Genomic DNA, 22,545 nt, shown 5'->3' with positions numbered 1-22,545 from the left:
AGTGTGCTGAGAACAGATTCCACACACCGTCACAGCACAGCAGCCTGAGCCGCTGATATAAGGCAGGATGCAGCCGTGCTGTTTAAATGAAATTCCAACTACCATCTGAATGTTGCAGCAGAAATCGAGACTCAGCAGACTAAAAGCTGCACACAGACTACTTTTCATTGTGTCAGTGTCATTTTGTCAGTGTTGTCCCGTGAAAAGATATACTTAAATACCTGCAGAAATGTGAGGGGTGTGCTCACTTTTGTTATACACTGTATGTGAATGGCTGATTAGATTACTGTGTTAACATGCAGCTGAACAGGTGTACCCAACATGTACACACCAAACGGTGCAGGTAAAGTGCTTTAAGATTGATGTAGAATTTATGTAGGGTCACTGTCCTCCATAAAAAAAAGAAAAAAGAAAAAAAAGAAATACAGAATTCTGTAAATGACATTTATTTTCAAGAAATCTCTTAAATATTTGAAAAATTTCAAAGAAACCGCAGCAGACACAGTTGGGTTTTTATATATATTCAAATAATAACTGCACCTTTTTTCTTTTTTTAAATACATGTACCTGTTAAAAACAATTATTGTTTCATTAAGCGGTGCAGACCCCCAATCTCCTAGTGTGAAAAGGCACTTCACTGTGTGAGAGGAAGTCAGGAAGGTGCGGGGCTGGAGCAGCCATCAGGGTTGAATGGTTTAAAAAGCATCATTATACTCATTCATGCAACTTAGGAAAAAACAAACAAGAAACCGACCAAAAAAAAAAAAAAAAAAGTACAGCCAAGCACCCGGTCAGAGGGAAACAAATCTCATGGATAAAGTATAAAGCTCTGAAACTTTAAGTAGTGAGCAGAGAAATGTCCTCAGATCTATCTCCCAGCAACTTATATAGTTTATTATTCATGTTTCTGAGTTCATTCCCACACAAAACTAATGTTTCTGATTAAAAAAAAAAAGAAAGAAAGAAAACGGTTCAGTTTTTATGCCTGTGCTACAGGTTTTAAGTGTTTTTGGTTAGCTACGAATCTCAAAAGTGTTATAGCTGAAAATGGAAATGTGCTCCAGTCGCAATATGGCAGAGGTCTGAGGTGCGAGTTTAAGGGCTTCTGTGGTGACGCTGCCTTGCCTCACTGCTGTGACAGAAGGGCATTCCTGTTGGCCTTCATCTTCTCAAGGCGCTTTACTAGGTGGTTGTTGGTCATCTCCATCTCCTCTACCTTATCTAAAGCTGTGCGCAGCTGGGGGTGGGGGGGCACAGAGGGGCAACACGGTAAGCATTCAGCCTGATCGAGTTTTATGCTGCTTTATTGATTTATTGTCCTTACCTCTCTTTGAAGTTTACGTTTTTCTGCTTTAAGTTCATCCTCGATTTTCTCTGCATTATCTGCAGCTGCCTTGTACCTGGACACTTGCCCTTCAAGTCTGTTAATCTGGTAAACAGACAGAAAGGGGAGCAATTAGTTTCCTTTTTAAGCCACAAAACCTGCAATTTTTTCATGTTTCTGTAAAACTTTACTTTTGTAACTTACATTTTGTTCCATTGTACCCATTTCCTGTTCTGCTTTTGAAAGTTTGAATTTGTATTCACTAATCTGTCTGTTGGCATCTCCTACACAGAAAAGAGTTTCAAAGTTACCAAAAAACCAAAAACAAAAATGTTGTGGCTCATCGGGCATGTAGATAATTAAACAGGTCAGGCAGGGAGGCCGACTTACTCTGCATTTCAATAAAGTGCAGGTCTGTACCGTTTTCCATCCTCTCCCCGTCTGTGTACGAACTGTCCACCTTTGAGTGTTTCTGTTTCTCCTCCTCCAGCTGATTCTTCAGCTTCCTGATCTGTGCCAACAGTTCGTCCTTCTCCTCTGCCAACTTCCGTAGCCTGACATCTACAAAACAGAAGGAAATTACATTTATACAAGCAGAGAAATCTAGTTTTTCCAAGGAAAATTTGATGAAATGCCTAGCTCATTGTAAACATTCCTTCTATACAGGCAACAGGTGGTCTGACTCACCCAGTGGACCTTCTCCTGCAGACTCCAGCACTTGGGCGGCCTCCTGGGAGACCAAAGTGATCCCTGAGGACAGAGACTCATGGTTGACATCTCCGTTTGGCGTACCATCTGGGATGATGACCAGCCCATGTTTCTGTGGTGGGAAAGATAGCTGAGTACTTGTTCACACAGTCACAATACAAAAAGCATGTGCTAATCTTTTTCATATGATTCCATCCCTCACAGAGACTCTAGTGATACTGTGATGTAAATGAGTGGTTTGTAGATGCTGAAATATGCAGCTCGAGGCAGATTTATTCAAATGGCATCCACCCTGTCACTGCACAGGTTGCACTACTCCAAGCCTGAAGGACAAACTGGACTGAAACTACGTTTGCTCGAGGAGAACAATGACGGCTTCGAACAATATTCTGGTCGTGTTCTGACAGGTTTCGCAATTATACTTTATTATTGTTGCAAGTTTTGATTTCAGATAACCTTGTGCAGTGATGTTGCCTCACCCTGCTTCTAACAGCATCTGGCAGTGTGTAAGAAACATGATTCCAACTGGATCTGTTGTACTGTAATTTGCACAACAACAAGTGTTAGCAGTGGCTTTTGTGCCTTTTCACAACCTGAACGCATGAAATGAAATGCTGTTATTCAGTTGTTTGTCATGTAGGAAGGTTACCATGTTGGCATGGAAGTACTGTAGTTATGTTTGCATACACTCTTAATAAACAAAAGAGTAATTTCATGATATGAAATGTAGTCAGGGTCAAGAACAGATTTAGGAGTCAGCAAAAGTTATGCACAAATAGAAAACAGGAAAAAAAAAAAAAAAAAGGGACCAGTGAAACAGCGAAGAAACTGGAAAGAAAAACAGCAGCAGAAGCAAAACGTGTAGCAACAAAACAGCAGGTTTAGTTCCAAGCAAAAAACTTTTTTGGCCAGCAACTTTCCTGTGACCTTTATTTTTCCTGGGACTTTGTGGACCTACCTCTCCTGCTTTGGACTTCCCCTTGATGTCAGCGAGCTCATCTCTGAGCTCATCTCTCTCATTCCTAATGCAATCAAAGTACTCTTTCTGCCTCTCTAGGGCCTGGCCACATGGATGAGAGAAGACAAGTGAGAGGAGAAGAGGCAGAAGTTGGATAGACTCTGGATAGACATGCAATGCCACACGACAGGTACCATGCACACACATGAACTGTGCATATCAAGCCAACAGGAGGCATGTAATACCAAACAGCATACAAGCAAAGAAGGACAAGGTGATGGGACTTAGAGGTTAAAGGGAAAAATTAAGAGGACAGAGAGAGCACAGGGGGTGAAGGGACACCGCTTCTGATTTTTATAGAAACTACATATTAACACAATGCTTTGGAGAAGTTAAAAAAAACCAAAACAGTCAAGATGCTGACTACATAATTAACAAATTAACTCATTCACAGATGGAACGTGCATCTCATGCCACAATGTATGGATTCAATTTCTCTTGGAGTTCAAAGGACAATCCTTCCAGAAGTGTTTCTATTTCACAGGCTGATCATTGCAGGCTTTAACACCATGCAAGTACACTGACTGTCAGCTGAGGCTGCAGGATCCAAACTGAAACCTGTTATCTTGACATGCAAAAAATCCAAACTACACGTGAACGGGTTCTGTTATACGCTAATGCCTAAGGGTCTCCATCATGCAACGACAGCATGAGAGGCAAAAGAGCAACAAAAAAGACCCCCCCCCCCCCCCAAAAAAAATCCCCACAGCCACATATTGCCTCTCATGTTCTGTCAGAGCATCAGCATGGGACCTCCTACCGCAATCTTTTTGTCCTTCCAGTTTATCGTTTCCTGCAGGTCAAACACCTCTCTGGTGAGGGCATCTAACTTAGTCTGCATTCGCTGGCTCTCCTGGAGTGATGTTGAGCAATAATAAGAGGACACAGCACAGGACAGGAACAAAACAGGAAAAACTGAATGGAACAAAGAAGTGAAAATGCACATATTTACAGACAAAGACAGAAACTGGTGAAACGGCGTGAGAAGACACTAATTAGAGCAAATATAGCTAGAATAGGAATGAGGAGCAATGTCAGAAGGAACAGAGCAATAGACTGGCAGAGGATCTAGAGGCAGGCCAGTGCCAATCAGTCCTTATCAAGCTGCTGTAGTAGTTGCTGAGCCTCTTCTGCAGCCAGCACAGAGGCATCAACACCTTTAAAGGTGCTAACAGAATAGCACTATGATGTCATCACGCTCGGTGGGTGGGTGGGTGTCTTTTAATGGGCAACCATACCTCTATAAGCTCATCTCTCTGGCGGATTCCCTCTTTCAGTTCTTCTTGTTTATGCTGCAGAACTGTACATGTGTGTTTCTGTCTTTCTAGTTCCTGAAACCACAGACAGAACATTTCAGCCACAATCCCTTTGTAAAAAGATTGGGATTTTGCAGTTTACCACACGGGCGAATTTATCACCTTTGACTTTTCTTCCAGCTCCCTCTTCATCTCTGACATTTGTTCCTCCATCTCCTCTATGACATCCTTGAGTGTGTCCACTTGATAGATGAGGTTAGCTTTGTCGTTGTCCAGCTGTGCGTTCGATACCATGGCTTTCTTGTACTTCTCCTCTACCTCTGAAAGTGACTCCTGATAAGGTTTGAAACACGTTACAGTACATACAGTATAAAGTCTTTGTTTTTTGTTTTTTTTACAGCACAGCTCACCTACATGCAACAAGTGGGTTCTCTGTTTTTGGAACACATTAAACATGATGACCAAACATGCTACACATGTTAAAATTTCAAATCAGTATAAGGTATAATTCTGTATGCTTTTTATGGCAGTTTTGTATTTTAAAGATGTCATTTAGGCCTACTATGCAATGTACAAATGTTGAAAATGATCACACAAGAATAACAATGCCTTAAGTCACTTTCAGGAGTGAAATTAGGCAATGGTGTGGAAAGGGGATCTGAAAGAGAACTAGAAGTGCACCAGGAAACAAGAAAACCAGTTAAAAGTGCACCAGCTGTATCAAACTATCAGGAACATAAGATTGTTAGTAAGCTACCCTCATCGATAAAACATACAGTGTCCTTCCTTAAAGGACAGAAAGTTGTTGCAGTTGACTGTGAAAGTCAGTGAGTCAGAGGGCCAGCCAGCTCTGTGCCAAAGAAAGCCTGGGTGAAGAAATCTTCTGAAAGCACGACTGATATCTGTCAGCAGGTGGAGCTTTTACTCTTCTTCTTAAAACTCTGAAACCCAGCAGCACCGTGGGAGTGTCTTCATTTAAGATCAAAACAGGAAGTGGGGGAAGACCATGCAGAACTAAAGGGTCATTACACAACTGTGAGTGGTAGCAGGCAAAGACACAGCTGTGGTGTTAGGGACTACAGGACAGCGTTCAACAGGAGTGTGAGTGGGGAGGCAGTGTGGATTAGTGATGTCATGCTGCTCCCAGAGAACAAGAGAAGGCATGCTGTGAGCCCAAGCCCCTCTACCTTCAGCTCTTTAAGCCCTTGCATGTATCGCCCTTCTACATCCTGAATCTGGTCCTTTAGTTCATAGATATCCTGTAGAGCAGACGGAGGGAATAGTTGGGGTGAACTGGGGCATCAGAGAGGGTGGGAGTAAAAAGGAGCGATAACAAAGCACCCGTGCTGCCATGTCAAACATAGTCCAGCTGACATACACATGACCACTTAGATATATGGAACAGCTTTATGGGCACATGTCACATCCAGTCCTCCCATGCACACACAGAAAACTGGTTAAAGCAGACATGAAGAACAGCAGGGAGGGCAGCAGAGGCAATGATTCAGAAGGAATGTGCGTTTACGTAAAGGGATCAAAAACACAATGAAATATCCAAAAGTCAAAGTACAATTTCATGTGCTAACACTTCTAATCACGTAAGTCTACAAAGGTGACACAGTGGGCATTTGAACTACCTACCCGAAGTTCACTCAGACTTGTGTCGGGGTCGTAGGCGCTACTGGTGTCTGTGCTACCTCGACGTGAAGAGGTACCACCCAGTGATGCTAGGGTGGCTGCTGAGAGGCCTGGGGTGGCACAGCGAGAGGATGGCTGAGGACACAAAGTGCCCCAAAACCCCAGTGAGAAAAAACAAAAACGGCACAGCACAATGCAAAGCAATCATCTGACACTGTGTAATCCTTTCCTATTCAAATCCACCTGAGAGAGAAACTAGCTCACACTCCCAAATAGCTGTTTGTATAAAACACTGATTCTTTTATGCTTCCTAATATAATACAGAAAAATAAATTCAGTGTGCAGTGTGGCCTTTAACTTACTGACTACTATAATGACAGATGTTTCACACAATACCATGCATTACTGTTCATTGCTTACACTTCCTTTTTTTTTTTAGTAACTATTTGATGAGGAGTGGAATAGTAATAATCAGAAACAGAAGTGTGTCAGGTGTTATTATGACCTCCATATTCCTTTGTGTAATGCTACTACAACCATTTCCACACATGCACTGCAACCCTGAACTTTTCTTAGAACTACCCAGTGAAGCTTTATGCAAGATCTGAAATGAAACACTTTATTAACCCTGCCTCGCGTCAATGAGAGAACAACACAGGTAACACAGCAAGCTAGTGAGGGTGACATATCCTGCCTCCTGCATTTCCAGTGGTAAGAATGCATCTGATCTTCTGGTGTGTGCTACATATCAGAAAAAAACAAGTGTGGACAATGTTTTGGACAATGTCCAAAATTGGCTATTATTGAGGAAATCAGCAACCTCTATGACTCTTACAGGATGGTGCAAAATGGGTGCAGTGCTTTATTGAAATGTGCAGAAACACAAAATTAAAATTCAGACAATTACAGACGGCTGCAGACTTGCTTTTGCACCTCTCTCCTGACCTCTTCCGTACATGTTAGCAATGTTCTTGTGTAATTTGGCATACCTCAGCCTTTTCTGCCCGTTTTCATTCCTTAAGAATGGCTTCGTATGGATATCCTTCCACTGAGACCATTTCTGATGAGGCTTCAGTGAAAAGTAGATGATAAACTAAAGGGCCAGATCCATCTCTCAGGACCTGTGCCAGAACTTTGCTGGATTTTTTTTTTCCCTATTTCTTAAGGACATGACTTTCAGATACTGTAGATAGTTTTTCAGGCCTGCCACTTCTTCTGTCCTCACGTGTCCAGTTTCCTCAAATAGTTTAAGGACACACTGCACGCCATGCTGAGATACACCAAGCTTTTGGGTAACAGCTCTTTAATGAATCACCTTGTTGGTGCAAAAATCCAATTTTATGCCTGTCAAACTGTTTTCTTTGGCATTTTACATATAGAAGGAAATGGGAACAACAGGCTGCTAGTAACAAAGTGCCTAAAGATACAATTTTAAACGTGTTCTTTGCAGAGACAAGAGATGAATCTCCCTTCTTTATGCTTCAATGATTCATAGGTCAGTGTTAAGTGGATTAACAAGACTCTTGCACAGTACTGTACATCCCCAAAATGCCTTCAAGAGAAACTACTTGAAGCCTGGTTCAACAACAATAAAAACACACAAACAAACAAAAAAAAAAACAATGGCACTTACTCGACTATAATCTGTATACTGCTTGTCACATTTTTCATCCAGCTGCAAAGATAGAAAAAGGAAAAAAAATAGTTTAGGTTTATATTCATGCAATAAATTGAGAACATACAACGTGTTTGGTCAAGCTTGGAGCTGTTTCCTCATCTGTAAATCAGGCCGTTCACAAGTTAATATGAGTTGGGGATAAGTGCTGCATGTTCACAAAGGCTACAGAGTTGAGAGCTGAAAAAGCACATGAACAATAAATGTAATAAACCAATTCATTAGATACCCAGCGGTCCATGCTGCTGCACACTGCACTCACAACCACTTCAGCCACCCACAGCAGTCAATTACAGATTATTAAGCTCTACAAATAAAACAAAAACCCTGTGGAATGAGTTTAAATACCAAATGTTATTTTTAAATCATGCATCAGTTACTTCTGTCATTTTTATACATCAGTAATTGGTGTTACACTCCATTCCCAAGCACACCGTCTAGAGCTTGGTGCAGACACTTACAGCATCCAAATCTGGAACGCTCAAATCATCAAGGTCAGACACAATGCTGCCCCTTCGGTTGGAGCGGCTGAAATAATCAGCGGCCGACTCACTAATGTCCAAGATGTCAGAAGACTACTTACAAAACACATGATAAAGAGCACAGAGAAAGAGGCAGAGAAACTGAACTGGAGAGGAGCAAAAAAAAAAATAAAATATGAGATGGGACAAGTATAGAAGAAAAAGTGAGGCCACTCTTCAAGTTCTTGGCTATTACATTAATGATAACTCTTATCCGGTACAATACAATCACCCCCCCCCCCAACCCGAAAACACAGCACTTAGAATACTGGCACATCAACTACATGATGTAGTTCAGGCCCATTACTACAGCTCACCCCACTGTCCCTCCTGCTTCTGCTGCCGCGTTCCTGGGACACACTGCTGACAGTGTCATCATCTGAGGAAGACTGATATGAATATGCACACACATACAAACAGACAAACGCACACATGATGAGGACTCAAAGTAATGTCGTACATCTGCATGCCAAACACACTTCTTGTTCAAACAGCAATCCACAGACATCCAAGTCTGTGTCTTAGACAGAACTGGACTTCATTAAAGAGTGCACCTCTTTAAGTAATTTAATTTCATGCATTAATCAAATTATGCCAAATGCATCAGCTAAAGCCAAGTTAAACCTCGCTAAAACTTCTTAGTCTGCACAGAACCGCAGAAGAATGAATTCACACACACTTGCCACACAATGTCTGTCAAAAATGGTTTCCTGAGGTGAGCAGGAGACTGTTAGCAGTAGTTTTTTTGTGTGTGTTCATGCACGCTGGCGGTGGGTTCAAGGTGCTCACCACGGGGCTGCTACGAGTGGAGCTGGCTCCAGAGGAGTACCAGCTGTATTCAGAGGGCTGTGATTGGGATGAGGAGGAGGACAGGATACAGGATCAACATGAAGCCAGACATCATGCTAACTGCACAACAGTAAGCTGTTGTGGGGTGACAATGCAAAAATAACACGGTTCGAAAAAACTGATGACTTACAGCTCTTGAACTGTAGCCTGAGCCGTAAAGACCAGCGTCGTCGTAAATAGAGGCCTGAGGGCACATGTGGGAGACGACGTAGGACTCAGCAAAACACGAGAGGGAACAAATCTATGACACACTAGCTAAGTAGGCTGAACAGACTCTTTTGGCCATGCAATAAACAAATACTGGGCTTTCTAACTTCAGCTTGGTTTTACCGGTCAACATCAGAAACTCTGGCTTCACACAAACTCCTGCCTTATCTAACTGAAGTACAAATCTCTGCCCACAGATAAGTGCTCAGAGAGTCCAAGAGCTAAATATAAGCAGCCCTGGCCACACAGGGCATCCTATCTCATGTATGTGGCTGAGAGAGAGGGGGAAGGTCTACTTCTGAAGGCAACTAGAAGCATGCAGAGAGATGTTGGTCACTCTGAACAGAAACTGACCATGCTGTAGCTGCGAGACAGACCCGTGCCAGTGGCGGAGGTGGTGGTGGAGGAAGTAGTGGCCTGCTGGAGAGGAAAGGAGCAGGGAAATGTCACCTTAGAGGACAGAGTGAGACTATTGTGGGAAAGTGAAGTGGTGAGAGAATAATGAGAAGCAGCGAGTGAAAACAGGATGAAGGTTTTGCTGAACCTAACACATTTAAGACTTTGAGCTGGAAGTGTAATAAGAGGTGAAGTGAGGTGAGAGTATTTTAATATAACCACTGTCAGTAATTTACATGAATTCAAATTATTTTAAGAACTGTTGGTATAAAATTCTGAACATCATGCACAAACTGGCATGTGTGTCTCTACTTCAATCATTATGACGCAAAAAATACCCCATTTTGCAAATATCTAACAACTTTGGTAAGGTTAAAAATTTCCATTAAATGATCCCATGCAGCGAGTGTGCGTCAACTAAAAGTTGGGCAGCAAAGACAAGAGGACCAACCCGTGGCTGATAGGTAGAGGTGGAAAGCAGAGTTGGTGGTTTGGTCTTCGTTAGGCTGGTGTAGTTCCTTTGATCGTGGTACAATCCAGTCTGGAAAGGGTACAGCCACCAACAGAAATTTTATCCTCAAGCTCCAGACTGATGTCCGTTTCATGAACACTTCCTGATCTACGTGCCACTTCACAAAGTGATGATGAGCCAAGGGTAAAGTCAATCAGCAATAAAACACCACTGCAAGCCACCATCAGCATACACTGCCTACATGCTTGAGATCACAGCCAAGACAACAATACTGAAAGGAGTACACTGACCAGAAGGTCTTTCTTTGAGGACTTGGATGAAGCCTTTTTATGGCCATGCAGATCACTGTACACAGAACTCTGCTCAACCCAGAAAAATGTAAAGGGGAAAAAACAACAACAGCTATAATCAGACATAAGAACTTGAAGTAAAACATAAGAGATGGTGATAAAAATGATTAACACAGTTTCATACAGTGGAGCGGGAACTCTTGAGCGCAGAGCTACTGGAGACACCATCAGACTGAGGAGAGACCAGGAGCCATAAGGATCATGAAAGACGAAAATAAAAATAAATAAATCGCAATGCTGTTAGGTCAACTTCTACACATGCATGCATATGTATGTACTACATACATAATTTTGTTGTGAAAAAGCTTTTGGCAATGCTGTCCTGTATACGCTGCTACTCTTACATGGTTGTTTAGACTATCTGTGACTTTGCCAACTCATCCTATACGATCAGGCGCTGAGCAACCAGACGTGGCGCACACGCCCCCACACGCCCCCACACGGGCTTCTTATCTGTCTCAGATGTTACGTTGTCATCGTGTTGCTTAGCAACCACCTAACAATGAGCTGAAATGACTTGTTTTAAAATGTATACACCTATAACCCCTCATAAAAGCATTGTCATTTTTATTTCATGACATTATCCAATATATCCACAAAACTTCTATTATGCACATACATTACGATGCCATCAGGTTGCCTGGCAACCACCTAACAGCGGACCTAAAATGACCCGCTTTTTTGCCTTTATGAAAGCATCCTATTAATCACCTCATTTATATCCACAAATTGATGACACATGAAATATGTCATGTTGCCTAGCAATCAACTAGCTGTGGGTCAATTATTTTATTTAAAAAAAAAAAAAAAAAAAAAATAATAATAATTTTTTTTTTATTTTTTTATTTCACAGCCCACAGCAGGAGTAGGTGAAACAATACTGCACTATGGGCATGTACTAGTGAGTAAAGATATACCATTAATGAAATCTAAGAATGTACATGCATTTCCAGCACAATGACAAAAGAATTTAGAAGCTAAAGAAGTTTTCATATCAGTTAAGCAGAATCACAAAGCCAGACATTCAGAATGTATCATGGTGCAAACTGCATGAAAAAGGTATTACTCAAAATTAGTAGATGAGAAATTGTACCAAGAAAGGTAGCCATTCCAAAACAGCTGCCACCTATTAAGTACTTAATGAGTTAGATTTTCTTGGCAAAATAAGGTTAGGTGAATTTACATATTTAGCCTCCATAATACTCTCACACAAAAGCACACAGAACAAACCAAAACATCTTTTCTATGGGAACTGGATCGACTCTTAGACCCCAAGTCACGTATTCCTGATGATGAGGACTTAAAATAAAAAAAAAAAAACAGAGGAAAAACATTAGCAGGGAATTTTTCAAAGAAAAGCGAAGCAACAGTCAATACTCCCAAATAAAAGTATTTCACATAAAAACCTAACAACAACAGCAGCTGCTTTCCTCTCAAGAAATAATGGCTTTCACATATCAATGTGCCCCTATGAGCGTGCAGTCTCGATAAAACTGGCAAGAGTGTATTATGTACGCACCCTGTAGCTGCGGACTGACATGACATCATCATCCAGCCCCTGTTAATGTGGAAACATGGAGTCACAGCAGAAAAGCAGAGAGACACACACACACACATGGGTGATGAGAGATTAACTGTAGGATTAAAGGGGAAAGAAGAAAAGGAACTAGAGGGAGACAGAGAGGAAGTGTGTAGGGGAGATACAGACCCGGTGATGACGGCTGCTGGATCTACTACTACTAGAGGCTCTGGCTTTTTCTGTGTCAGCCTAGATTCAGGAAGGAAAGTTGGTAAGAAATACAGAGTGAAAGCAGAGGTCACTCAGTTGCTGTGCAAAGCCCAAGCCATTCAAAATAACCTCTGTGTGTTTATCACCAAACGGATGTCATAAACATTTGCAAATGTTAGCCTTTTTAAGCAAAACAGCAGGATTAATGATAAACAAGAACAGCTAATATATTACACACTTCTGTCTCATTAAACAGCACACGCTGAAAACCTATTTTCTGCATCAATACACCAACACACACATTAAATCATGCAGAAGTGGTTCATAAACATTCACAGCGCTATCATTTCTTAAGTAGCTGGAGGCTGGAGGAGTACAGCTAAATGTCCAAACCGCCTCACCCACCCTAAATAAAGTCAATGGCCAAAGCCTGCTCTCCAAATACACACAGTCACAGATTACGGTGTCTCCAAAGCAAATACACTGTTGAGGCATATTTCCACAGTGAGGTACATAATACGCAGTCAAGTGTAGCTAAATGGTCAGGGTTGACCGAGGTTCAATCCCACACAACAGGCTGTGTTAGTGGAAATGGAAGCAACAACACCGCCTCACTCGCCTACCATCCACTGGTGGATCTGGCCCCATTTTCTGCTGCTACTGCTGCTGGATGAGTGGTAAGAAAGCTGGGCAGAGGGAGGAAATGCCAGGAAAAACATACAATCATATTTCATTGAAAACTGCTGAAACATAAAAACTGGGTGACATTTAAACCAGGAATAGAAGGGTTTTTTTTTTTTTGTTGATTTGTGGACATGCAGCACTTTCATTTTTTTTCTTCCCGTGGGTATATTTTTGTATGTGAACTGTTACATTAAAACCTTTCATGTTATAAGGCCAACAGCTCCTCTGCAAGAGGTGCTATGGATGCAGATGAGCCCCTTGCAAACAGGGATACAATTAATAACAAATTAAAACATGAAAAGCAGAGAAAACCAGACCAATTCCCATACAGTGGATCTGTGTTGACAAATGCAGCAGTGGGACAGTAAAGCAGCTCCACTGATGGACTGAATTATGGTCACAGAATATATTTGCCTATCAGGTACACTTTGCTCTACATACCTCTTTCTGCTGCCGTTCAAGTTCCCTCATTCGAATGTCCCTTGCCTCTGCCCGAGCTGCCCTCTTTGCTGCCAGCCTCGCCTCAGCCTGTGAGACACAACATGAAAACACTTGTCAGCCACAAATGGAAACTCATAAAAAAGGTATAAAAACAGACAGGAGAAGACTGCAATATAAAACTTTAACACATCTGTTTCCTGTAAAAGAGAAGAGACTCTGGCAGACACGGGTGATTTAATTTCTTCACACTTGTAGGTCGTACTTTCAAATAAGACGCAGCTCTGCTTAATTTGCCCAGCATTTGGGAGTCTTGGAGGTAACACATGAATAACAACTCAAAAACAAATCCAGCTTCCGCAGTTACCATGATGATATACTATGTTGCCAAAAGTATTCACTTGCCCAAATCACTGAATTCAGGTTTTCCAATCACTTCCATGGCCACAGGTGTATAAACCAAGCACCTAGGCATGCAGATCGCTTCTGTGGAATTTGTGGAAAAAAATGGGTCGCTCTCAGGGTCTTAGTGAATTCCAGCGTGGTACCGTGATAGGATGCCACTTGCGCAACAAGGCCAGTCGTGAAATTCTCGCTACTAAATATTCCACAATCAAATGTTAGTGGGATTATGACAAAGTGGAGGCGATTGGGAGCAACAGCAACCCGGCCATAAAGTAACAGGTCACGTAAAATGACAGCAGGGTCAGCGGATGCTGAGGTGCAGGCAACATTAAGAATAGGATGTCACTAAAGTTCATGTGTTTGTGAAGGCAGACGAGTGAATACTTTTAAAAATATGGTGTATATTGACCAATTAGTGCCCACAAATCACAAAGGTAAATTTGTGTTATTTAAGAAACACTTGTTTAAATAACACACTAGAAAGCACAATTTTTAACTCCAATATGTTCTGCTCAGTAAATACCTTATTCTTAAAGAAAGAAAGTTAAAGGTTCTCCATCAAACATTTTAATACCTTGACCATAACATTGGCTTGGTTTTTTCTGAACTCTGAACTAAAAAGCGTGTCTTGTTATGGCATGGAAACTGTACAGAGTCCACACTACATGGAGGAACCTTGCTGACCAGCTTTGAACACTTGGGATGCCTCACCCCCACCAACATGTGCTAACCATCAGCTTCAGGAGGGCTAATTTAAAGCTCTCACAGGGGGAGATGCCAGCAGCACATAAACAAATTGAGAAGCAAAGTAGAGGAAAAAAAAAAAAAAAAAAAAAAAAAAAAACCTAAACAAAAAACACATGAGACAGCCTGAAAACTGTTTCCCAACATTCAACTACCTGACCCTGAAGCACAAAACAGCTATAAATAAAAGCAAACCTGAATACAAAACATCTCTTTTATTGCACAATTTGTTGTAGTTAGTCAGATTATAAACCGGAGATAATTTTACAGAGCACGGGGGCTAACGTGAGCAACCCCTTCACAGCTCCAATTAGACACAGGTGACCATGCAGCCTATCCTTCCATTGGGTACTGATTAGTAATGGCATCCCAAACATGCTCTGAAACTAAACATGCTACAAACAAAGAATGGCAAACTTGTTCATGGAGCCAAGCCCTTTATCTCCAGCTAAAAGGCAGTCCATAAATACTGGGGGGGTAGTGTGTACAGTATCTCACTACAGACAAACGCTGTCAGCATTCCAGCAATTTCTTATCTGTACTGCCAGAATCGAAGGCCTGTGGGCACAGGCTATTCCTGTTTCAATAATAAGCTGCAGTGAACAAACAACACAAATATCTTGTTTAGCAGATGAATTATCATATAATCCTAACACTTATCCTATCCAGACATGTTTTAATAGATCAATATCAACTGAAACACATCAACCAAACTCTGATCTTGTCTTTGTTGTATTTCCAGCTAAAGCCTGCCAGTGTTCTCCTCTTTAAAAGGACTTTTGGGGTCAACACTGCAAGCATGTCACTGCAAATGAGATTGAAAACCAGTGCGTCAATGTGAAAAGTTATTTGGTCACAGAAGTAACGGACTCAGCTCCAGGAGTCCTCCTTTCTCTTTGCTCATTAGGAAAGATGCACTGCTGACTGATATCTACAAATAAGATGACGTTTCTATTGTTGACATTTCTATCTGCTACGCCACACCAAAATCTGATGGCTTAATGTTCAAAAACAGAGGGATGAATGTAATTCCTTTGTTACCCTGGCACGAAAGGGAAAGAAAAAGAACAGCACAAAGAGAATAAATAAAGTTATCGCCATCACGAGAAGCTAGGTTTTTTTTAATATAAACACTGCTATCAGTCCAGACCCTCACAACTGGTGCAACTCTACTAATTAGCAAAGATTACTGTACACAACATTCAGTAATTTTAGTCAGCGCTGACTTTCACTTTCACTGTTGAAAATGACATCATTGGCTGTTAAATATTAACCATAAATCAAAATAAAGCCCTGTTATTCTCGGGTTTCTGTGGTCCCTGCAGTCTGGACAAAGACCGATAATCAGTAAAGGGAGCAGCAAGTACACAGTTCCTGCAGTCTAACACAGTTTCAATTTTTCAGGGTAAATTCTGGTTAATAATAGTTTACTGACTTTAGGGCTGCAGCTATCAATTATTTTAATAATTGAGTATTCTATTGATTATTTCATGCATTAATCAGATCAGAAACTGTCTTATTAATAAGCAGTAATAAATATTCAAAAAAGAATAATCACAGGTCTTTCAAAATGAACTGAATTTGAATATGAAATATACACACACACAAATATGATTTAATATGGCATGTAAATACAATGGGAAGGTTTAGTTTTTTTGACAGCTGCAGTTAAACTATTAAAATATTGCAATTTCTAAAACGGAAACAAGTTCAGTTTATTTTTGAAAGAGATGTCCTTTTTAGTACAGTAAATGTCAAAATAAGGCACACAACAACCTAAACTAAGACACAGCATAAAGGCTATTTTACTTTGTCTTCTTGGAAGGTTTTCTTACATTAGTATGAGGCAAAAAGTTCTGACAGTACTGCATCTCCTGATAGGGTAGATTTGATATGTGTTCACGTGTAAGTCTGCATGTGTAAGTACATTAATGAATGAGTATGTCAGCATTCTCTTGAGGTTTGCCCTGTGCTTTGATGCAACATTTCCTGCTGCAGAAAACAGACATTTTGATTATGTAGATATTAATAATTAATGTTAATAATAATCCAGTGTCCAATCTAATAGCCTCAGGTCAGTGGCTCAGCATTTTATTGACCCATGTATATTTTTACTGGCCTGCAGGGGAAAAAAAATATTAATACAATTTAATTAATGTAATAATTTTTATATTAATCTAAATCTGCATTATAATGTTATTAAAGCCTTGAAATAAATGCCTCCCTTTAAACTCACCCCTGTTTGCTGCAGGTATCGCTGCGATAGGAAGCAGGACGGCTGCTGTCAGCCTTCAGCAAGACGCCTAATTTAAACATGAGCATATTTACACTTATTTTAATTTCTACCGTAGATTTTTTCGCTGTGTAAAATGAACAGATGGAGCAGCTACAAAGTTCACTTTTCTTCAGGTTGAAGCTTGTCAAACAGCTTTTTCCCAGTCAACGTTTTAATGGTGATTACAGGAACAAGCGCTGCTGTTTGACACTAGAAAAAAAGTTTCTTCAGTCCACCTGAGCTCACTACTGTGTGTGTGTGTGTGTGTGTGTGTGTGTGTGTGTGTGTGTGTGTGTGTGTGTGTAGACAGACTCCAACTCCACATTAAACTACTTACATGTTTGACAACTGAGCGCAAAAAAATCGTATTGAGGACTTTTTTAATAGCCGAATTATTTGATAAATTGTTGCAGCCCTAATTGACTTATTAAATTTATAACAGCAACTTCAAGATTTTGATCAAGTAACTCATGAAAAATAAGTTGTGGTTTGGATGTTTGGATGGATCTGCTTCAGTCTGGGATATAAGTGATGTCCATATTTTGGCCTGAGGTGAAATTCAGTTCCATGTGATTTGTTCAAGGTGAAAAAGGAAGTAAAGTTGCAAGAGTGTAAGAGAGACCAAATGAGAAAGCAGATGAGATGGCTGGCTGTGAGCTCTGCACCTGTTGATCTGCCTGACAGTATGACCTGCTCTGCACAGCAGCACAGCTGAGCTCTCTGTCTCTGTCCTATCTATAGACTGGCCCATCCGGCCGGCTCTCTGACTGCCACATCATGGGCCTGAGAAGGTAACCTGAGCAGTAGAAGTTCACCATTAAACACTCCTTCTACACTTGAGGCAATAAGAATCCTATAATCCACCATATGATCACCTGGGGCACTCACCAAATATCAGGTAATATGAAATGTAACGGGGCCTTTTCTCTGTTTTATGTCACTGTAAAATGACTTGAGTGTTGGGACTGCTGTTCAGAAAACACTTCAAGACATCTGAGCTCTCTAAAAATGTGACAAAATCAATCAAAAAGTAGGAGCAGATTAATGAGTAAATGATCTACAATATGCCATTGTGAAGCCCGAAGCAAAACACGCAGTGTGTAAGAAGTTAATGTAAAACCTCAATTCTCTGCAAAATAAAAGATAAATTCACTTTCAGTCTGTATTAAATGGATAGTGCTGGGCTCTGGGAAATTGAGACAAATAAGTTACCATACCAAATAACTTAAGCTGTAAATACTGAATTTTAAGTAATTATCTAATCATACTGTACATTATCACCAGCTGCAATAAAACGGTGGATATCCAGGTTATTTTAACTTCAGTGAAAATAATCATGAGCAGCAGATCAGCTTAGTAAGCTTAAAACAAACAAAAAACAGGCCTGTACATTCACTATGTGCACTATACTACTGTAAACAACAAACCAGAGTCTCATATCAAAATTATACTCAACTAGTCCCTGAAGCTGAGCATTCCTTTGTGAATAAGTATTCCTTTTAGAAATACAAATAATTGTTAAAAACTTCTTTTAATAGGAATGAGACTGGTAGTGATTGTGTTCATAAGCATTTGGATGGCTGCTGGGATACAGACTGTAAAAGGTGCTTCGTTCTCCGTAGCCTTAGGTCTCCTAACCATATAAGGAAAGTCAAAGTAGGACACTTTCCATTGCAACAGTGACGTGGTCATATCAGAAATTAAATCATATGGACTATGAACTATACTTTCTGTACAGACACTCCTCTCCCTACATCAAAAATGACTTTCACTTTGTTCCAGTAGTTGGCTCCTTAGATCCTAATCTGAGAGACAACAGCTATGAGATGATAATCTAATTCTAACATTTGGCCATTGCTAGATTTGTAAGCTGCCAGTATTCCAAAGATTGAGTGCCCAGTAATGTAAGGGGCCTCAGAGTTAGTCTGGTGATGTTGCAGGCTCAAATTCACAGTCACTCTCAGCAGCAAGCTGTGCCAAGCAAAGACTGGTCAGCTTTAGGCTCTCCTGACCACAAGGTAGGAGCTGCAGTGGTTTAAGGATTTGCTTGGGCAGGTGGTGATGCCAAACAAGTTAGACACTGACCCCTTGAACTCCCTGAACATTTGATTTAATCTCTAGTTAGCACTGCAAAGAGAATGAGATTTAGGACCTAACTGGGAGGGTTGGATGACTCATGTTTCTATGATGAGCCTGCGTAACTATAAAGAGAGCAAATGGAGCCTTGTGCTTAGAGTTCAAGAATGAGGAAGCGCACGACTTTCAATCAGCAAAGAATCTGTTCTGAAAGGTCAACATAAACATTAATTAAAAGCTGATATTCACCGTTAGATTTCTGCTTTAAAAGGCAAGAAATCATCTGACTTAACCTGAATTTTTAAAGAAAATCTGCAGCATCCCTATTACATATATGCATACATAAAAATCCCTTTAAACTGTGGAAAAAAAAAAAAAAAACCCAAAACAATAATATTTGCCTTTTCTGCTGTTGTACACAATATTCTGGCGAAAACCAGAGGAATGAACGGCCTGCAGTGGAACAAAATGGAATAATCCCAGGGCATGTTGTTACAAGCCAGGCAGCTTTTTTCTTTGCTTGTGTTTTTCCTTCGTGAACAAAAACACTACAAGTGAAGTCAACCTAAGGACTCCAAACTCGCTGTCTCCACTTGCTTGGGGTGAAACTGAAATTAACCAGCAAAACACAAACATCCATATCTAAATATCATTAAACTGCCCATTTGAAAATGCAGCATTGACCACCACACTTCAAATCAACATCACTTGTTCTATAGTCCTAGTATAACTCTCAACCTACTATAAAACAGAAATGATAATCCAGTCTGAAACCTGACAGATCACGTACAACCTCAGCTGCACAGCCTGCAGTCTCAGCTTGGAACCAGTTCTTTAAAAGGCGATACTGGAAAATCATTAAGATGAACCGGTGTCCCTCTGAATATCAGTTGCTGATGTTTGCTGACCTTATTCTAAAACCTAAAATTTGTTTGCTGATTTTCAACTGGCTTAAAAGCTATTGGTAAATACTCTTCACACTCACTATCACAATAAGATAATCAACATTTTAGTTCAATAAATTACTAACTGAATGCTTTGTCCCCCCCCCCCCCCCCCCGAGTCTATTCCTTTTTTTGTTTTGTCTGAACCCAGATAAATATAAGTATGGATATATAAAATAGCTCTATTTTCTTGAAATGTTTCACACAGTTGAAAAGCTTTAATTTAAGTAATGGCAACAATACAGTAAGAGTTACAGAAAGTAACGTTAAGTAGACGCATGCACTTACATCATACGACTTAGGCAAAACATTTTATCGATATGTTCAGTTTAAAAGGCCTCTCACACGCCATAGGGCTGCTTAGGCAAGTCATATGAGTAATGATAATGCTTTTAAGAATCTACTAGGGTTGTCTTTATTTTAAAATGTGATGATTCTGCTGCTCAGGTTAGCCACCCCTGAAACTGACAAACCAGTCCTGTGCCTACACTTGAAACCCCTATTATCTCGACAAGGATAAACAAGAACATTTGAGCTGGACAAAAATCAGATTTGCATTGATTCAGCATTGCATATACGAAACAATTTATGGAGAAAGTATCTCAGGTTCATTGCTTTAAAATGATTGTATCTGAGGGATGAGCTTACCTCACGAGCAATACTACTCAAGGCTTCATCCTCTGCTGAGAACCGATCTTTTAGAGGAGCGCGCTTTCTACCAGTGCCTTGTGTCCCCATGTTAGTACTGGAACTCTGCATACTGTGTAAGGCCCAGAAATAGAAACGTGTGTAAATTCCTAGAGGAACAAAGCAGACACAAAAGAAATTTATTTCCAAAAGTCAGTAGACAAAGTTAAATGACAGAATAATCAGACATATTCCTTTTAGCTGTCTCAGTTTTCAGCTACATTTCATTGTGTACCCTTTCTGCACTCTAACTCCTAGCTCAGACACTTCATATCTCTTACTTTAATTCCTGCAAAAACAGGCCGATGTATAGCAGTATAGCACCCACAAAGGCTATGGAAAGAGAGTTGTGACTGACAATGAATCAGCTTTACTGTGACATGCATATATAAGGACCTCTGGTAACTTAAATTAGGGCAAGATACCAATCCAAAACACAGTTGACATTTTGAGCGAGATTTGTTTTAATATACCTAAAGCCACTAACTGTTTACTGATGAAGTTTGCATTAAAAGGTGATGCAATGGGTATCGCACATGCGTTGATAGACACGAAGGTAATATCAGAGTTAACAGGTCATCAGACAAAAGCCCACTGTGAATGGCTGGTACAACACGGGGGGAACACGCCTAGTTTATGACCCGGCTGAGTCAGAGGATCCAAACGAGACATGAGCACTCTTTGCAGACTTTTGATGATCTAAACCCCGTAGGTCCAAAAGTAAAAAACTACCAAGCAAAAACGCCGCTGGCAACTTAACAAATTCGGATCCTTGACAAACAACAGGATAATTAACCGACTATCATTAACTAATCAGCTGGGTTAGTTACCACCCACTAACAAAGCTGGAATTATCCCTCTATACCATGTCATGTAAGCAAAATATGTCAAAATAACGACCTTAGATGGTTTAAACTAAAGTAATGCAATGAAGTGAAGCAATGTGCTGCTCTCTTAGCGTTAGCTACCAGCGTTAACTACTGTTAGCTAGCTCTTTGATGAGCTAACTGGGAGTGCTAACTAGCATTTAGTCTTTCCCGAATTCACATTTTAAAAGTTACCTTAGGCTCTCATTGAGCTTTCAGTCAGGCTAACGCTCTACAAAACGAGAACTATTCAGACGTGCACGTCCCACGGCAATGACCCCCACGAACCCAGTCCCGAAGACCTACCCAAAGCTAGTTCACTAGTCTAGCTGGGTAGTTAGCTTAGATAGCTAGTGGAGCTAACCTCGACTCTCCTGAGACAGACTGGGCAAACTGGCACCGATCCTCCAGTCATATTTCCCAGCCCGCAAAAAATATAACCTTACCTTCGCGACACCTTTAATAACCCACGATACTGCCGAGGTGTTATCCCTTTTCTCCTGGAGTTTCAGGGGTGAGCCATTCGGGTCCTCTTCCGAGATTGTTAGTGTTTTTGTCCGCAGTGACAGCTGTCATCAGCCGCCTTTCCACCGCTCCTCACTGCCCTCCTTACCCAGTTTCCACACACACGGCTCGGCTCCGAAGGTCCCGGATGTTGGGAAAAAAAAAAGGGTGTGATGCTGCGTTCACGGCCCAGAAGACAAATCAGAATATTAACCTGGAGACTTTTTTTTTCTCTCCCACTGACCAATACTTTAAAGTTCTTGTAAAACTCCATACTGATTTTAGGGGTTGAAAACATTTCTTTCTTTAAACAAGTAACCCTCATACATTGTTCTTATAATTTAAATACCCTTCTGTACTGCCCAGTTTTTTTGGGGGGGTGGGGGGGTGGGGGGGGGGGGGGGGGGGTGGGGGGGGGGGCTTGGACAGGCGTGTGATGATGATGGTGATGATGATGATAACCTCTTATGTCTGACTTGTTTCGATTTGACTCCACAAATAAAAATACAAAAGCTTTTAATTGTTGTTCGTGCATTAAATGTCTTCAAGTTTAACTTTCCTCTCAGGTTGTAGTCCCTTTCTTTGTCAAAAAAAAAAAAATCCTTTGTGCATTTCCTGACAAGATATTATATCTCGTTATCACAAAAGCTAGTGACAGCGTTGCTCATGAAGTGTTGTATGACATCTATAAAGCTGTTTTGGGTCTTGATAAATTCAGACAGAAATTTAGAGCATGAATTAAGTAGACTCTTGTTAAACACTAAATGCAACTGAAGCTT

At 40.8% G+C, this 22,545-nt stretch overlaps 1 protein-coding gene across 10 annotated transcripts; it reads right to left on the bottom strand.

Annotated features, from left to right (window-relative positions):
- Positions 1 to 433: 433 nt before the first annotated feature.
- On the bottom strand, positions 434 to 21,899 carry lrrfip2 (leucine rich repeat (in FLII) interacting protein 2). Of its 10 annotated transcripts, XM_030747973.1 has the most exons (27): positions 21,709 to 21,899; positions 20,358 to 20,506; positions 13,269 to 13,355; positions 12,767 to 12,829; positions 12,123 to 12,182; positions 11,934 to 11,972; positions 11,645 to 11,713; positions 10,539 to 10,586; positions 10,355 to 10,423; positions 10,044 to 10,133; positions 9,551 to 9,616; positions 9,120 to 9,173; positions 8,930 to 8,986; positions 8,458 to 8,529; positions 8,081 to 8,194; positions 7,578 to 7,619; positions 5,948 to 6,079; positions 5,494 to 5,565; positions 4,469 to 4,639; positions 4,289 to 4,381; positions 3,811 to 3,903; positions 2,991 to 3,092; positions 2,012 to 2,144; positions 1,715 to 1,885; positions 1,529 to 1,608; positions 1,325 to 1,429; positions 434 to 1,237 (listed from the first exon to the last, which is right to left on the bottom strand). In XM_030747973.1, the coding sequence occupies exons 2-27, from the start codon at positions 20,466 to 20,468 to the stop codon at positions 1,127 to 1,129; spliced, it is 2,304 nt and encodes a 767-aa protein (XP_030603833.1). In that variant the 5' UTR covers positions 20,469 to 20,506; positions 21,709 to 21,899; the 3' UTR covers positions 434 to 1,126. The 10 variants fall into 10 exon arrangements, with proteins under 10 accessions (XP_030603833.1, XP_030603834.1, XP_030603835.1 ...); XM_030747974.1 differs by lacking the exon at positions 5,494 to 5,565; XM_030747975.1 differs by lacking the exons at positions 2,991 to 3,092; positions 3,811 to 3,903.
- Between the last annotated feature and the right edge of the window lie 646 nt (positions 21,900 to 22,545).

This window comes from Archocentrus centrarchus, chromosome 15, assembly GCF_007364275.1.
Source record: "Archocentrus centrarchus isolate MPI-CPG fArcCen1 chromosome 15, fArcCen1, whole genome shotgun sequence".
Classification (NCBI taxonomy): Eukaryota; Metazoa; Chordata; class Actinopteri; order Cichliformes; family Cichlidae; genus Archocentrus; species Archocentrus centrarchus.
The sequence above is the reverse complement of the archived record's forward strand: the minus strand, read 5'-3'. Positions and strand labels throughout refer to the sequence as shown.

What these genes read in the sequence shown, in the direction of transcription:
- lrrfip2 (XM_030747973.1), bottom strand. Translation starts at nt 20,468, where the DNA reads ATGCAGAGTTCCAGTACTAACATGGGGACACAAGGCACTGGTAGAAAG. An exon ending in CCTCAAAGAAAGACCTTCTG is followed by an intron (nt 10,134 to 10,354) that starts GTCAGTGTACTC and finishes TACCCTTTCCAG; the next exon opens with ACTGGATTGTACCACGATCA. An exon ending in TGTCTCGCAGCTACAGCATG is followed by an intron (nt 9,174 to 9,550) that starts GTCAGTTTCTGT and finishes ATGTGCCCTCAG; the next exon opens with GCCTCTATTTACGACGACGC.